At 37.2% G+C, this 17417-nt stretch overlaps 2 protein-coding genes across 4 annotated transcripts in view; both read left to right on the top strand.

The window, feature by feature from the left end:
* LOC107565837 (ubiquitin-like modifier-activating enzyme 1) overlaps window positions 1–5729 on the top strand; it is a 28871-nt gene extending 23142 nt beyond the window's left edge. For all 3 annotated transcript variants that reach the window (XM_016251123.1, XM_016251122.1, XM_016251121.1), the window contains exons 25-26: window positions 4539–4639; window positions 4752–5729. In XM_016251123.1, the coding sequence (XP_016106609.1) occupies window positions 4539–4639; window positions 4752–4887 (237 nt within the window). In that variant the 3' untranslated portion in view covers window positions 4888–5729. The remainder of the gene's footprint in view (window positions 1–4538; window positions 4640–4751) is intronic.
* Window positions 5730–7307: 1578 nt separating this feature from the next.
* Window positions 7308–16919, top strand: LOC107565836 (rho guanine nucleotide exchange factor 3-like). Its single transcript, XM_016251120.1, has 13 exons — window positions 7308–7512; window positions 7732–7789; window positions 7902–7964; window positions 9286–9330; window positions 9574–9681; window positions 9783–9947; window positions 10356–10418; window positions 10491–10587; window positions 10666–10742; window positions 12166–12423; window positions 13255–13425; window positions 13553–13745; window positions 15785–16919. Exons 1-13 carry the CDS (start codon window positions 7457–7459, stop codon window positions 16030–16032), a joined length of 1602 nt encoding a protein of 533 aa, XP_016106606.1. The 5' UTR covers window positions 7308–7456; the 3' UTR covers window positions 16033–16919.
* Window positions 16920–17417: the final 498 nt, after the last annotated feature.

Here is a 17417-nt window from a genome sequence, read left to right as displayed (position 1 = left end):
TGTACTAGAACATGCTCTCATGCTTGGTGGTTCGAAAAACGCATCATTTTTCACATAATTTACATTATTACAATACCTCTGGCTTTTTGGGTTAAAATAATTTCTTAATATGAAATTAGAAGAGTATGACAATTAGATTAGACTGTGCAGAAATTGAAATCTACACGCTAATACACACTGTACTCATAGTCACCATCACCAATGCTGATGTTGTTAACATTAATCATTTGAGAAGAAAGTATCACAATAATAATAATTTGAATGGTTTGATGTGATATGAGCTAACTGATCTTTAGATTTAATCACAATTGGTAGCGAGATTTATTGTAATGTTTTTTTCCTCAGTTGGTCAGAACAAACGTGATAGACTTGTTACTTGTTCAGATAACGATATATGGTGAAAATTATTATTTGTTTTGGGGGTGTACTAGAACATGCTCTCATGCTTGGTGGTTCGAAAAACGCATCATTTTTCACATAATTTACATTATTACAATACCTCTGTCCCCAGGCTGGCACAAACGGCTCAATTAGTTCCGGCTTTGATGAAGGTCCGCCTTCTGAAAAACAAAATGTGATGTGATTGGTTAGCTGTCCCAGTGCGTTGTGATTGGCGAACCGCTTCGACGGTGTTTCAGTACTGCCACACCCCCTTGCTCTGTCTTTCAACAAAAGCTTTTGGCAGTGGCACTTCTCACTCGTGATGTGGAAGCTGTCCTCAGTAAAATGCGCAGCACACAATAGCAAATTGGGGTTATAATGCTCAGGAACCGAGTTAAAAAGTAAATTGCAACCACTGTTTCCTGACATCTTTCACTTTCGGAAGTGAAAAAATCAGCGTTTCCGGCGGTCGCACACCGGATGAGAAGCGCAGCGTTGCGCCACGTCTTTAAAATTTGAACACATTATTTTCTATGAGTGTAGGCACACCGGTGGCACCGTTCGGCGTCTGTCCGCGGCGCCCAGCTACGTCGTGTTGTACTTGTAAGAATTGTTCTAGAACAGCGGTTCTCAATTCCAGTCCTCGCGTACCCCTGCTCTGCATGCTTTGCACGTCTCTCTTTAACACACCTGATTCAGATCATCTCGTTAGAAGTGAGCGCCTTGCATGAACTGTGTTCCGATTGACATGCTCCCTACACATTGTCCATTGCTCCCTACTCCCTGAGCAGGGGAAATCCGTTGAAATTTACTTCACTTCGGAATATTCATTTACAGATTTGCGCTGCACCCGGTAATGTCCACTTCGCAGGGCACTTACAGTCAAATATAACAAACGTATGAAGCAATAAGAGAAACATACAAAATGTGCAGAGCGGGGGTACGCGAGGACTGGAAATGAGAACCGCTGTTCTAGACATGCCAAAAATTTGACCACAGCAGCTCTTCTTCTTGGTTTTCTCTGACGCACTAACTGCAGCAGCACTTCTTTGTCGTCGTCTCGTCTGATGCAGTCACACAACCAAGCGTTCTAACCACGACCTCGCCCTCTCCACCCCCCAACCATTCCAATTTCTGTAGGCGGGAATTCTTTGTAATGAAATTCTAATGAGCTGCTTTGTGATATCATAAAGCCCGGAAACCAAACGCTGTAGTCCAAACGAACCGTTTGCTGTAGTTCTTGAAAATAGATTTTTGGACTTTGAGATTTGTAACTTTCTAGATCTTTTTTATGCCCAAACATACACACTACACACTGACTAAAATTAAAAAAGTGAAAAAGCATAATAGGACCCCTTTAAGAAATTTAAATTAAGAAATGAAGAAAGAGAGGCTTTTTTTGTTTTTTTAATATGGTGGTTAATAGTTTCTGATAATTGTAAAATGTTTGTAGTTGACAAAGGTTAAAGGGTTAGTTCACCCAAAAATTTTAATTGTCATTTAATTACTCACCCTCATGTCGTTCCAAACCCGCAAGACCTTGGTTCATCTTCGGAACACAAATAGAGATATTTATAAATCAGAGAGCTTTCTGTCCCTACATAGACAGCAGTGTAACTACCACGATCACGGCCCAGAAAGGTAGTAAGGACATTGTTAAAATAGATCATGTGACATCAAGGTTTTAACTTTAATTTTATGAAGCTACTAGAATACTTTTTGTGTGCAAAGAAAACAAAAATATCTTAATTTGTGTTCCGAAGATGAAAGTAAGTCTTATGAGTTTAAAACGACATGAGGGTGAGCAATATATGACAGAATTTTCATTTTTGGGTGAGCTATTCCTTGAAGTCATGCAATTGTCTAAAATAATCCATGTTACTTTAGAAAACTCCTGCCTACAGCTGGGTGATGAAATGACATTTATTGGAAAAGATTGATCAACATTGTATTGAGTAATTTTCTTTATTTACGGTACTCAAAGCTCTTCACAACAAATTAATCAAAATATTTGTTTGGTTTAACTTGAAGTTGTGAAAGAAGTATATTGCTATTGTAGAGTAAAGACTTTATATAATTTTATTATGATGACTTAAAAGTAAACAATGTATTGAGAAATATCATACTATCAAGATGCGTTTTTAACCCATGTTCTAATTTATACATTATAAAAGGTCTGTTTTACAGCACTTTGTTTAGAGATATATAAAAGGAATGTTTATTTGTCTTTTTTTTAAACCATTTAATTGTTAAATGTTTAGAATTAATTTAATTAGACAATTTGATACATTTGTAGGCAAAACGGAATTTAGGGGGAAAAAACTATGGAAAACAGAAAAAAATATTGAGTTATCGTACTCTGGAGTTTACTTGTAAACAATGAAATTATATTCAATTAATTCTTGAGGTCTAACAAGCATACAGTCATGTGAAAAATTTAGGACACCCCATTGAATTCCATGGTTTTCTGTATCAGGACATAATAAAACATTATCTTGTCCTTGGCAGGTCTTAAAATTTGAAAAATAAAACCTCAGATGAACATCAAACACATGACATATTGCATTATTTATTTGTGTCATTGTTTATTTAACAAAAATAAAGCCAAAATGGAAAAGCCATGTGTGACAAAGTTAGGACACCCTTGGTGTTAACAGGAATTAAGAGGGTAAGTAGCAGTCAGGCACTGCTAATCAAATACCTTTGATTAACTGATCATCAGCAAGTGTGAGCACCTCCATAAAAGCAGAAGTTTTGGCGGTTTGCTGGTCTGGAGCCTTCAGGTGTGTTAACACGATGCCAAAGAGGAAAGACATCAGCAATGATCTTAGAGAAGCAATTGTTGCTGTCATCAATCTTGGGAGTGTAACACAGCCATTTCCAAACAATGTGAAGTCCGTCATTCTACAGTGAGGAAGATTATTCACAAATAGAAGACATTCAAAACAGACACCAATCCTCCCAGGAGTGGACGTCCCAGCAAATTCACCCCAAGATCAGACTGTGTAACATTCAGAGAAATGGCAGACAACCCAAGAACTCCACCACAGACTCTACAGGCCTCAGTTAACATGTTGAATGATAGTTCATGACAGTACAATTAGAAAAATATGGGACAAGTAATGGCATGTTTGGAAAATTTGCTCTTCTCTCTAAAATAAAAAAACATGGCAATACGGTTTAGGTTTGCAGAGTTGCATCTGTATAAATCCTAAAACTATGTCCTTTAAACAGACTAGACCAAAGTGGAGATGTGTGGCCATAATGCACAGTACCATATTTTGTGAAAACCTAAAGAGCATATCAGCACAAACACCTCATACCAAAAGTCAAGCATCCTGGTGGAGGGCTGATGATTATGGGCTTGTTTTGTAGCCACAGGACCTGGGCACCTCACAGTCATTGAGTCTACCATTAACTCCTCTGTATATCAAAGTATTCTTGAGTCAAATGTGAGGACATCCGTCCGACAGCTAAAGTTGGGCCAAATTGGGTGATGCAACAGGACAGTAATCCCAAGCACCCCAGCAAATCTACAACAGGATGGCTGAAAAGAAAAAAGAATCAAGGGGTTGCAACAGCCCTGTCAAAGTCCTGACTGAAATGCTGTGGCGAGAGCTGTGCATAAACAAATGCCCACAAACCTCAATAAACTGGATCAATGTTGTAAAGAAAGAGTGGGCCAAAATTCCTCCAGAACGATGTGAGAGACTGATAAAGTCATACAGTAAATTATTACTTCAAGTAGTTTCTGCTAAAAGGGGATCTACAGGCAATTGAATCATAGGGTGTCCTAACTTTGTCACACATGGCTTTTGCCTCTTGGCTTTATTTTTGTTAAATTATGACCAGGTGTGATATGTCATGTTTTGATATGAGGTTTTATTTTCCTAATTTTAAGGCCTGCCAAGAACCAGATGATTTTTTTTATTATGTCCTGATACAGAAAAGCATGGAATTCAATAGGGTGTCCTAACTTTTTCACATGACTATTTAATGCATTTCCTTTAATTTTATGAATTGAATATAATAAATATCAATATTCAATGTAATGGGGGGGAAAAGTAGTAATATTAGCTTTTTTGCCATGCCCTATTTGTGTCCATCCCTTGTAGAAGCAAACAAATGAATGTCTTGTCATTCTGTTGCTCCCTCAGAATGAACACAAACTGGAGATCACTATGCTCTCTCAGGGAGTTTCCATGCTCTACTCTTTCTTCATGCCTGCGGCCAAGCTTAAAGAACGGCTGGACCTGCCGTGAGTTGCTTTTTCCTATCTTCAAAGATTTACTCAATTCTAATCATACAGGTGGCAGTGAGGCATATGAAATTGAAGAAAATGAAATGTTTGTCTGTTTTTATTTTCATAGGATGACTGAGATCGTGACTAAAGTGTCCAAGAAGAAACTGGGGAAGCATGTTAAAGCACTAGTTTTTGAGCTCTGCTGCAACGACGAGACCGAAGAGGATGTAGAGGTCCCCTATGTCAGATACACCATCCGCTGAGAGGGTTTTTGGGGTAGGGAAGGGGACCGGTCAGTGGCGGGAAAAGGGTGGCCCACTGGGGATGGGGGAGTATCGGTATGCTTGGAGAGCCCAAAGAGAAACCAATCAGTTTTGTTTTGTTTTTTTTAATCAGTAACTGAATTCTATAAGTATTATATTTCAAACACCCCTCTTTCCCTATTGGTCGAGCTCTCTAGGGTATGAATCAATCAGGCTGGTTATGTTTAGGATTATGGGGAGCATGTGAATCTTAGGCTGTAGCTTATTTGAACTGGTTGTTGTAACGCACAGCTTCAGTGTATGAATTTATCTGTACACACTCGTCACTCCCTCCCTCTGAATCATCTTCACACCAATCTCTGTTCCTGTCCTCATGATACTTTTGTGGGCAGCACCATCTTGTTTTGTATTCTGAAGTATAATATTGACTAATGCCCAAAAAATGGAGTACAAAGGAGAAGAATCAGTTATGTTCGCTTAACTGTTTCAATTCACTGCCTTGGCTTGATGTCACCTTTAAATGTAACTTAAAGCACTCTTTTCGGCCAAGGTCTCGGAGCGAGTTGGTCCACTTACTGAACTGCTCTCCCTTAGGCCCAGTGGGAACATCCCTTTGCCTCTCTGGCTTCTGTATGGGTTGGGTTAAGGAACTTGCACATAACCTTTTTTTTTCTCCCCCATTTTTATTTTATTTTATTTTTTTCTGGTGTACACCTTGTAGAACATAAATTCTGTATTCTTTCTACTTTGTTAAACTCCAAAAAAAAAAGTTACAGTAAAAAAGTGATTTTACTCTGTAATGGGAGCACTTAGTGTGTTAGTGAATAAAGTTGAAAACATTTTCTTGCTTTGTCTTTTCTTTGCTACTGTTGTTTTTAAAATGTGTCTATAAAGTTAATAAAATAAGCTGCAATTAATCAACAGGAAATTAACGTTCTTAGAATTGACAAGACGGTTGACCCTGAGTGGTCAGCTAAATATCTACAGTGGATCTAAAATATGAATAGTTAATTATAACTAGTTATGGTTAATTATTCATATTTCCCCATGAGCTGATCCGCTACACTGGCTTTCAGGAATATTTCAGTTGGTAAGATGCACAGTACACTTTCAACTTGGAGGGTTTCATTGTTTATAGAAAGAAAAGTCACAATTTATATATTTGCTGTTCATGTAAATAAACGTTATCTAATATTTCACATCAATAATAAATAGCAGAAATAAGTCTAAGTCAACATTTTATTAGGATCAAGGCTTTGAATTAGATTATCGTATTTTATCCACTTGTGGAGAAAATTGCGTTTTCATGCGCTGTGTTGTGAGTCACTCCACTTTAACTGGGCCACTTCTTGACAAGAACCTTTTTTATTTAAATTCATTCCTGTTTGGATGTTACACAGTGCTCTGAGTCACAGATTTACTGTAAATGAAATGATCCAACTCCTACTGGCCTTTAAATTATAGCACATTGTCTCATTGTATTTCTGTCTAAATTGTACATTGCTCCCTTTTCTACTGAATTTATCCCTGCTGCAAAGCTGAAAGTGTGATGCTGCCACTATGTGCTTCACATTTGGAACCGTGTTTGTGGTGCTGTATTAAATTTACAAGTTTGCTCATCACATTACAAAATCATTCTGCAGGTTATCTTTCAAGTGCTTGTGGGTGCACTTCATGTGGTTGTCACTTTTCAAGAATCGGTACAATTTTAAACCTAACCCTTTTAAAAGCATTTGATTTTGATTACCTAGCATCTAAAGTAGCGTTTTAAGTACAGTAAATGTGCAACATATCCAGAACGTTATCCACTTTGCTGACTGCATTGCCAAGCTCAACCATTAAACCCTGTTACTATCAGAAAAAAAGTACTTTTCTTTTAGGGAAATGGAAGTTAAACATTAACGCACTAATATTGGTCCCAAAATGATTATTGAGTGACTGCTGTTTTTAGGCTACATTTACGTTATTTAGATGTCTTAAACTTAGCAAAACTTGTAAATACATAGCAATGGAAACCACTTGCATATTTAACCTCCCGAGATTGACCATCACCACTTTCCCAGACATTTGATGAAAAAAATTGGCCCTTTTTTGTTTTAGGCCATAGCTTTGCATGTTTTCTTCCTGACATGTTTCAAGAAAAGCCCAATTTTGCATAATTTCTGTGCCATACTTAGTCAGTCATGACCTAATCAACTGAGCCGTAGACACCACTGTATTATTTTCAGAAATGGGTCAGAAGATTTGCTTTAACTTCCGTCCTCTTCAGTTATATGTGGCTGGCGTAATTACACAGAGGCTCAAAGATCTGTTAAGACGTTAAGAGAGGCTGATTTGCCTTCGTTCTGCCTGACAACAGGAAGTACACGTTTTTTTCTGACACAGGATGTGGTTTCAGTCATGCAAGTGTAAGAGGAAGAGAGGAGGGCTGAGAGAGAGTGCAAATTATCTTTTTTGTCTTTTCTTTGAAAAGTGGGAACAGGTGCTTCTAAGATTTATGGTCTGATTTTTTTAAGTAATACTCTTATAGTTACTGCTGTTTCTTTTCATAAACACATTTGGAGATGCTATGAGAGAGGAAAAGATGGAACTTGAAGAGACGGAGGTTGATACATCACCTTCCTGGTATGACTTTTACACAAATGATCAATAGCCGCTCAAACTAAATGACATTTTGGTGTTTAACTATCATTCTGATCAGCTGTTGTGGCCTATAAACTCACTAAAGTCTAATAGCTGTTCACTAATGAACTAACAGATGATCATTTGGATTATACACCTAAGATAATACATTCATATTTTTTTTTCAGTGTCATATTTCCACTTTATTTGATTCTTATTCAGGTCTCCTGTATCTAGAGACAGGCTCCTCACATATGCCAACCTGTCAGATATCACTGGGGTAAGTTTCGTTTTGGTCGTAGATCTTATGCATATTTTGATGGACAGACCTTAAACTGTAGGTCTTGCTCCTTTGAGGAACACCAATGTATTATCTGTTGGTTTCTGAGCAGAAGAAAAGAAAACAAGACCCAAGTAGTGATGCTGAGCATTCAGCCCGAATCTTGGAGGACTGTGTAAGTTGTTATCTATGATATAAGATACAACATGCCTGATCTAAGTATGCTGTAAATCATTCTGATATAGTCTTCTAGAGTACTAGATGTTTGAATGTGATTGTTTGAGCATCTGTTACAAAAACCGCCACAATATTTCCTGTTAGTCTGTCTTTAGATGATCTAAAGATAATCAGCGGGTAAAGTTATTGCCTATATGTTTCAACTTAATAATTTATTATGTATGAAGATTAATGTACGTGGGTTGAAGGGTCTGACATGGTGAAGGTGGTCTACCTGTTTGTGCTCTACACCGGAAACTTGTTGAGACCATGTGACTCCATAACAATCCATGGTTTTCCTGGTCTCTTACACAAGACATCTTGAAAAGAGCACTCATCTTTCAAAAGAATTGAAGGAAGGTTACAGTAAAAGAATGAAGCAACTTGTGCTCAGCTGTGAGGAAAAAGCTGACAAGAAAAAAGCTTTACAACTCAGTTTCCTGTCTGAATCCGCTACATGCACACTGAATGATAGCGGTTCAGTCTCACTTGCCGTTGTCGCTGTTTCTTCAAATACTGGCACTTTTGACCCTGTGGACTTAAGAAACTTTCACGCTAATAAAACACCTGAAATAATGAACAGGTGAAAGCTGTTGATACAACACGGCTTCAATACTGTAAAAACCCATTAGAATCTAGGACCAGAACCATATGTTTTCCAAATTAGGTCTGATCATATTCTGTGGTGGAAATGACGTTGTGGAAATGGCCTAGTTTTGCTAAGGCTAAGTTTATAGTTAGAATTTATTGTACCCTAAATACGTTGCCATTCACACAGTTTGAATACTTTGACAAAATTGCAGCTTGATTAGAAATGATGCAAAAAAAAAAAAGTCATTTAATTGTTAACAAATTACAAAAGCTGATCAAACTTCTTTAAATAAAAAAAAATATTGCTGTGGAAATTACATCATAGCTTGTCAGATTTTGATATAAAATAACTTTATTTTATAATTTTTTAGATGATCATAGTTTTTAAAACAAATTTTACGATTGATTTTTTTAATGACTTATTTTAGTAATGAAGTCTTGGTATATGGTAAGGGTTAAACTGAGTAAAAAAAAAAAAAAAAGATGAATGCTGGAAAATGCTTCCAAATTCATTATAAAATAACTGTAACATAGCAAAAAGAAAGTGAGTGAAAGTTTTTGTGTTCTGTGTTATTGTTCTGTTTACTGATATTTGGTGGAATAAACTGAGTGTATAGGTTTACTGCTTTCATCTGCTTGTGGTTATATGCTTGTGCTGACATCTGTGCTACACTACACGTCTCTTTCAGGAAGACGATGACTTTCCCACCAGTGACCACATACAAGATTCGGAGGTACAGAAATTAATATGCATCCTTGTTCTAGTACATTTCTGCTCAACACAGCAACGGTCTATAACCCTTTAGAGTAGTAAAAACATCATGATCAAAGTCTGATAAAGCTCAAATTTGAATTTAACTTTCTCAGTGCCTTGGTGTTGCATGCTAGATATTTAATGGCCCACGATACATTAAAACATAATGATACAAGTATATTTTAACCTTGACCCTTATTCTCTGCTGTTGGCCTCATATTAGGGTCCATGTAACAAAAGAGTCAAACCAGTAGACAAAAGTGCTTCAGTCACTGGTATCATAACACCGATGAAGACCCCAGCACTGAAACGCTTGGGCCAGTCCATACAGGTACAATAAACCTCTTCATGCACTCACTCGGCTTTTCTCATCCATCTCAAATATGTATACATGTATACTAATATGCATGTATGTTTATTTATTTTCATCAGCGTTCTATCAGTTTCCGGACAGAGGCTCGGCCGTTGCCCCCAATGCCAATAAGAACACGTCAGAAGGCCTCTTCATTTCCACGCCGGCGGAATAGTCAGCTGTGGAGTGATACAGTTGACAGTCTGAGCCACGAGCTCAGTACCAAAGAGATCAAGAGACAAGAGGTGTGAAAAGCTGCTTGAATCAACACCACAACACACAAGACATGCTTCGTACTCTTTCAAGTTTATTTTTTGCATGATGTCATTCAATTCTTTATTAACAAGTTACAATTAAAAGCACCAGGCTGGTAGTTTTGGCTCGTGTACCTTAATACCTTTTTAAAGAGCTTTCAGTGGCCCAACTCTGCCTTCACTACCTTAGTTGTGAAACAGGAAGTGAGCTGGTATACAAAGCCATGTTCTCTATTTCAGTGTCAGAATTTCCTCTGAAAGGCTCTGCCAAAACTGACTGGTTGCAGTTATAAAAGTGGTATCTTCTACGTATGTAAGGCCTCATGAGGTTAGCACTACCTGTGCAGTTTTTACCCTTCATTTATGTATTATCTACCTCTTTATTTTCTTCACCTGCAGGTAATCTATGAGTTAACCCAGGGTGAGAAACAGCTCATTGAGGATCTAAGTCTAGTGAAAAAGGTTTGTGCAGAATTCAGCAGCTTTGTTTCTACTGTCTTTATGGAGTGAATTTAATTTCAACTCTCCTGACAGGTGTATTATGAACCGATGCTGAAATTAGACATCATGACAGAAAGTGAGCTGGGACAGATATTTGGAACCCTTGATTCTTTAATACCCCTTCATGAAGGTAAATGTTAGTGAACACTTTGTAGTTGTTTCTTTGAGATATGATTGTGTATTCACAATTATTTACCTGTGCATTTAGATCTTTTAGCTCGTCTTGAAGGTCTTCGTGGAGCAGAGAAGACTGTGCAAGAGGTCGGCCCGACCATGATGGACTGGGTCAGTCTTATGTTTGACAGCCTACCAACATGTAAAGATAATAACAAAACATTGTTGTATTCCATTTTTCTTAAAACATTGCCTCTGCTATTATCGATGCAACTCTAAAGGCCCATTCACACCGAGGATGATAAACAAAACTGTGAAGTTTCAATTATCGTTCAAATTCTATGAGAAAGGGGAAGAGTATGGAAGCCTATTTCTAGTGAGCAATAAAAAACAGAGAATTGCAAGAAATTAACTCAGAATTCTGAGAGAAATATCCACATTCCAAGATATAAACTCAGAATTTTCTGAATAAACTCAGAATTACATGAAAAAAGTCAGAATTCAGTTTATATACAATTCTGACTTTCTTTTATGTTTACAACATATAGAATTTTAAGACAAAAAGTTCAATTTCCTTTTTTTTCTTTGCAAAAACAGGCTTCCATAGGGCTGTCCACATAACAGCTACAGACACAGATGAACAATACCATTGGAATTATGATGATGATGATCAATAAAAACATTGACAGCCAATCAGAATATACCCAAACCGAGAAAAAAAATTACCATTTAAAGGCACAATATGTAATTTTCGTCGCTGAAGGGCACTTATTCAAAATAAACAAAGAGGCAAAGGCGTAGTTTGATGACGCTGTGACTGAGTGTGGAATCATGGGAGTTGTGGTCTTCATCCCCACAGCCGATGCAATCCGACGGGACTCGGGCAGAAATCATGTTCATGGATGATTTATTAATGTAGTAGAATGAAGCAGGGTGAGGCTGAAAGCCGTAGAAGCGAAACGAGGCCGCTGAAAGAGTGTGACACACGACTCGAAAGCAGCGGAGCTTTTATTATTATGCCATAGTCGAACGCTTCCACTCCTTCCGGCCGTGTGTATGTGGGGGGGGGAAAAGCAGCGCTGTTTTATCATACTAGATACGTTTGAAAGTTCTGTTATAATGCTACACTGTGCGGTCGTCACCGGTCTATTAAAACACACAACATTAAAGCGTCTTTGGTGTTTCCATGTTTTCTACAAAACAAAACCAGAAATCGAGGGCTTATGACGTCATTAGCAGGCGACACAATGGACACAGTCCGTGTCACTAGTTAAAATGGCTTATTTCTCTGGATTGAAACATTTGGGATAATGTAAGTACACAAGTCACCAAAATATATAACACTGTTCTAGTGGTTTTTGGATATTTTAATAAAAAAATCTGACATATTGTGCCTTTAAAGCAGCAGACAACAAAAAAGCTGCTCACGCTTATAATACATTTATGACTATATAATACAAATATAACTGAAGTTTTATTTATAGTAGTAAATAAATAAGATATTGTTCTTGGTGTGAACGGGCCTTAAATTTCACCCACCGAACTTCAATAAAACATTTGAGTGGGTTATAAGTTCTTTGCTGTCTTTTCATAGTTCCCATGTCTGGAGGCGTATATCACATACTGCTGTAACCAGGTTGGGGCAAAAGCTCTGCTCGATCAAAAGAAGCAGGACAGGCGGGTTGAGCATTTCCTGCGGCTGTGCCAGGAGTCATCCTTCAGCAGAAAGCTAGACCTGTGGAACTTTCTAGACTTGCCTCGCAGCAGGCTGGTGAAATATCCTCTGCTGTTAAAGGAGATTCAGAAGAGCACTCCACCTGAGCATCCGGACGAGGAAGCGCTGCCACAGGCGGTGAGTTTAGATGCTTTCACATATAGCATACTAACACTGGATATGGGTCCAAGTTACTTCTTCCTGAATGAATCATTAGGTACGTCCCAAGTACCCGGATGATGCACTTAAACAACCAAAAAAACTAAGTGTGGAATCTTGGACACTTCATGCATTCAGCTGGCACAACTTTAATTACTTTGCGAAGGGGGAGGGGCTCAGACTCCAATTATTAATGACAAAATAACCTAATATAATTCATACACTGCATGGTTGAGTACATGGTGCGCAAGTACATAGTGTAGTGCATAGTGTATAGTGCATCATTTGGTACTCAGTTAATGTTTTGAACAAAATGGTTGAGTAATTGATGAAATTATTCAGACATGAAGCCATATTTGTGCCATATAAATATATTGGAGAAATAGTAAGGGTAGTATGCTAGGATGCTAAGATGCAATGCAGCTACCTTTATTGTTGCCTATAAACAATTGGTTGAGTGATTCAGTGATTCACTTTTCAAGACCTGCCACCAGGGTTGCCAGGTTTTGACAGCAAAACCTGCCCAATTGCTACTCAAAATGACCCCAATTGCTTTCAGGGGGGATCCCCCAGTAAAAATCGCATTCTGGAGGGTAAAATACCAATTTTTTGGTGGGGTTCCCCTGATAAAAGTCGCATTCCAGGGGCTGAATATCACGTAATTGGGGTCTCTTCAACCCACAGACATGGAAAAACATCCTGCAGAATGAGTGTTAAAGTATCCCAATTCCCGCGGACTTGGCAACACTGCCTACCACCTAATGTTGTAACAATGCAGCTAGTATATCCCTTTATTTTTTGTTACCTCAGATGGAACTAATCCAAAGGATTATAACAGAAGTCAATCTTAAAACTGGAGAGGCTGAGTGTCAGTTTTACAGACGGGGGCTGTGCTACTCAGAAGACAGCCAGAGGGTTTCAGAAATCCAGGCATCTCGTTTTTTATACTGCCATGGTGAACTGAAGAGTACTAAAGGACAGGTAACTGTGTGTTTTTCATCTAAATTAATATTTTATCTTTTCAACAAATGTATAGCATTTCATCATTCCAGTGTTTAAACTAAAAACAATCCACACAGATATTTTCCTTCTAATTTCTCCTCTCTAGAAGCTGCATGTGTTCCTCTTTGAGCTGGTATTGGTTTTGACCCGACCAATGGCACAGGATAGGGAAGGGCCAGTCCAGTTCCAGGTGTATCGTCAGCCCCTCCCAGCTGCTCACCTCCATCTGGAGGACCTACCTGATGGAGAGCCAAGCAGCTCTGGATCCTTTCGTGGGGCTTTTACGGGCAATGACAAAGGTAGCAGCATTGCATATTACACTTATAATGATTTATTTATTTAATTTTTTCAGTTGAAAGCATATGACGCCTCCAGGATTGCAATAAAATGATTACCATTGAAATTGAATAAACCAATTATTTAGTTAAACAGCAGAAAAGTGTTTAATTTCTTTTCACTGTATGTTATATTTTTATATTATTATATAATACTCAATATTTAAAAAATTTCAGTATTTTAATATATTTTTTAAAATAATAAAACAAAATAAAAAAAAATAAGAAAAATGAAGGTAACCAGAATGCTTTCTTTTAAAGGAAGAGATTTAAATTTTAATAAACCAATTTTTTTCTTGCAGTAAAAAATATGATTTAAATTTACTAGTGAGTAAACATTATTTTAAAACAGTTACAGTCATATCAATTTAGTTTGACAAAAGTGTTGAGTTAAATCAGTGCTTGAAGTGGGCCGGTACGCACAATTCTTGCAATTGGAAAACTTGACAGAAGCAAATATTTAAAAAGTCTTCAGCATCGATATTTTACCAATGATTTACGATTAAAAAAGTTACAGTGACAGTAATTTATTACTTTGTGTCAGAAGTGCACATCAGTGATGCTCAATCCAAATAATATATTTAATTATTTTACATATAATGAGAAAACATACTTGTTCAGTCACGACTGCTCCATTTATTTGTAATCACAAAAATGCATAAAACAACTCAGTCCATTTAAGTCCAAAGGCATACATGTATAACACAATAGAAAAACATTGATAAACCCATGTTTGCGTCAACTTCTTTAGAAAGATGGAGAATTCATATAATTTTTAAAAGAAATAATATAATGTGAGGATGTTTGGGCGCTGTCCCGTTTCACTATGGCTACTGTTATCCTTTCAGCCAAATTGTGCAAGGTGCAAGAGCATGTCAGGAGAAGTAGAATAATAATTAATTACTCATTTGAATCAGTACATTACAACGAAAATGAAGAGAAGCAGATTTTTGCGATTATTAATGGAAACCGATAAACTCCTGGAAAGTCCAAGGATCCAGTAAGCGAATTCAAACAGTTGGACAAAACTGCTAATGCAGAGAAAAACACGGCCAATTAAATAATATAATGTGAGGATGTTTGGGTGCTGTCCTGTTTCACTATAGGCCTTTCAGCCAAATTGTGTGAGGTGCAGAGCATGTCAGGAGAAGTAGAATAATAATTAATTACTCATTTGAATCAGTACATTACAACGAAAATGAAGAGAAGCAGATTTTTGCGATTATTAATGGAAACCGATAAACTCCTGGAAAGTCCAAGGATCCAGTAAGCGAATTCAAACAGTTGGACAAAACTGCTAATGCAGAGAAAAACACGGCCAATTTCATCAGAGATTGTGGAGAGAATAGTGACTCACGTCCAGATGTCAGTAAATTATTCTTTTCATTGTGTATTTGGATTAAAAGCAAGAATGTTTTATAATGGACGCTGGCTGGCTGAGGTGCTATGCGGTGGTAAGAAGTTTAGCGATTCTGAATGTATCCAGTGGAGTTCAGTGGTCTTTGACGTCTTTCTGTGGTCCTGTTTGGTATCACAGCTTGACTTGTGGTTATTTGTATTGAAAATGTTTGTGTAATTACTGATTGATTGTGGCACTATACATAGCCTACATAGTGAATTATGAAAATTAAAAAGTAGTTATTTAATATAGAAAATAAAAATAAATAAGGTGGGAGTACCGGCACTTCTTTTTTTCCACTTTGAGCACTGAGTTAAATACTTTTCAGAGGCAACATACATAAATTGTTCAAATTTTCAATATTAATTTCTAAATTATTCAATATTTAAACTTTTCAGTATTTTAAAATGTTTTAAAATAATTAAAAAATAATAATAATACTAAGAAGTTTATTTTGATTTACTATTGCTTTTATAATGCATGCATTAGAGGCTTAAATGTTTAACTGTTTTGTAATTCTATATGCTTTTAATTTGACATCGGATGTGTTTTAATTGCTTTCACATCATTCTAATTCCACATTTTATTTCTAATTCCCTCCCAGTGAAGAACTGTTTTCGCGTGAGTGCCACAGGGCGCTCCAAGTCTCAATCCCACTGCCTGCAGGCTAATGACTCCTTCAATAAGCAGCAATGGATTTCATGTCTGCGCCAAGCAATGGTCCAGTCACGGGACAGACAGGCTCAAAGCAGCCACTGCAAACCCTCCGAGCGTTTAAGCCCTGACCCTGCACTCTATAACAACATCGCTGAACTCAACCTTAACTCTGATGTGGAGATGCCAGACACATAAACCAGGGCCACCGGTGCTTTCCAGTTCATTCACAAACACAGAATTTCACTGTTATTGTGACTGTGACAGCCGACTTTCTCAGGACAAATGAGATCACACAGTTGCTGTCTTACACCCTGTCTAGAAACTGTGAGAATAATGTCATGTAGCTATATTTGTATACTTCACATGTGGATGTTTGTTGGTGTCAGATGTCTCATAAGGAGAATATTTCATATTAGATTTATGCCTCTTGCTTAACCAGTTTTTTTTTTTACATTGAGAATACTGTGTGATATTTGTTGAATATATGTTTTAGGCTATGTGCCATGGGAACCATCTCTCAGTTCCTCATTCCTTTAAATTGGCACCATTTCTATTTCATATAGTTAATAAACAACAACATTTGTGCAATCTGAACGGTAACTAATCTTAGATGAGTCCAGGATTTTTGTCATTGCATTTTGGTAGCATCAGGGCTAACAGTTCTGCAACTCTTTCACTGATATAACCTGAATATAGACTAAATGCTAATTTTCTCTTGATATAAATCAACTGTATTTATGTTTTACCTTGAAATGTCAGTTTCAAAAATCATTCTGATGGTACAGTGAATAATAAGGCGAATGGCTTCTTTCCAACGCTCCCCTCCTATGTCTGTTGTAGAAGTGTGTAGCGGTTATGAAATTTTGGCTAAAAAGGCAGATTGCTTTACTGCAGCAATACATGCACGTGTACAGCAATCCACTGTTATTACGACTCATTTAACTATAGGGGGCCCCAAAGTCGCAAAAATACTATATACAGTTGCTTTATAGGTGTCCTGTGCCACTTCTATGCCAAAAGGTATTCGTTCCCCTTTTTCATTTCAGTGCATAATCGTTACCATTTTGTTTTCAATAAACTGACAACTTTCATAAAAGTGGACCGTTTTTTTTTTATATCAAAGCAGCAATATTCCTAACATTAATTTCACTTATTGTATTAGCGCTAGTTTTCACTTTTACTAGTTTGTATTGGTGCCATTTCTCAGTCATGTTGTTGTCTGCCAATTATTGTATGAACATTTTTTTTGGCAAGAAAATATGATCAACAAAAATACAACATTGCGTTGAATTAAGAAGCTAAAGTATATTTTATGGATACATAAGCATGCAAAACGACGGCTAGAGACAACATATACTTGTCAACTTTTTACTTAAAATAAAATAGAGCGAATTGACTTTTATTCTTTTCATTGTGTATTTGGATTAAAAGCAAGAATGTTTTATAATGGACGCTGGCTGGCTGAGGTGCTATGCGGTGGTAAGAAGTTTAGCGATTCTGAATGTATCCAGTGGAGTTCAGTGGTCTTTGACGTCTTTCTGTGGTCCTGTTTGGTATCACAGCTTGACTTGTGGTTATTT

The sequence above is a fragment of the Sinocyclocheilus grahami genome, unplaced genomic scaffold, assembly GCF_001515645.1.
Source record: "Sinocyclocheilus grahami isolate Dianchi unplaced genomic scaffold, SAMN03320097.WGS_v1.1 scaffold1030.1, whole genome shotgun sequence".
In the NCBI taxonomy this organism is placed as follows: domain Eukaryota; kingdom Metazoa; phylum Chordata; class Actinopteri; order Cypriniformes; family Cyprinidae; genus Sinocyclocheilus; species Sinocyclocheilus grahami.
This window is presented reverse-complemented; position numbering and strand designations above follow the sequence as displayed.

Excerpts from the sequence above, each read along its gene's own strand:
- LOC107565836 (XM_016251120.1), top strand. The coding sequence starts at position 7,457 with ATGAGAGAGGAAAAGATGGAACTTGAAGAGACGGAGGTTGATACATCA. Across the intron at positions 7,965-9,285 it reads CCCGAATCTTGGAGGACTGT|GAAGACGATGACTTTCCCAC; the intron begins GTAAGTTGTTAT and ends CGTCTCTTTCAG. Across the intron at positions 9,331-9,573 it reads ACCACATACAAGATTCGGAG|GGTCCATGTAACAAAAGAGT; the intron begins GTACAGAAATTA and ends GCCTCATATTAG.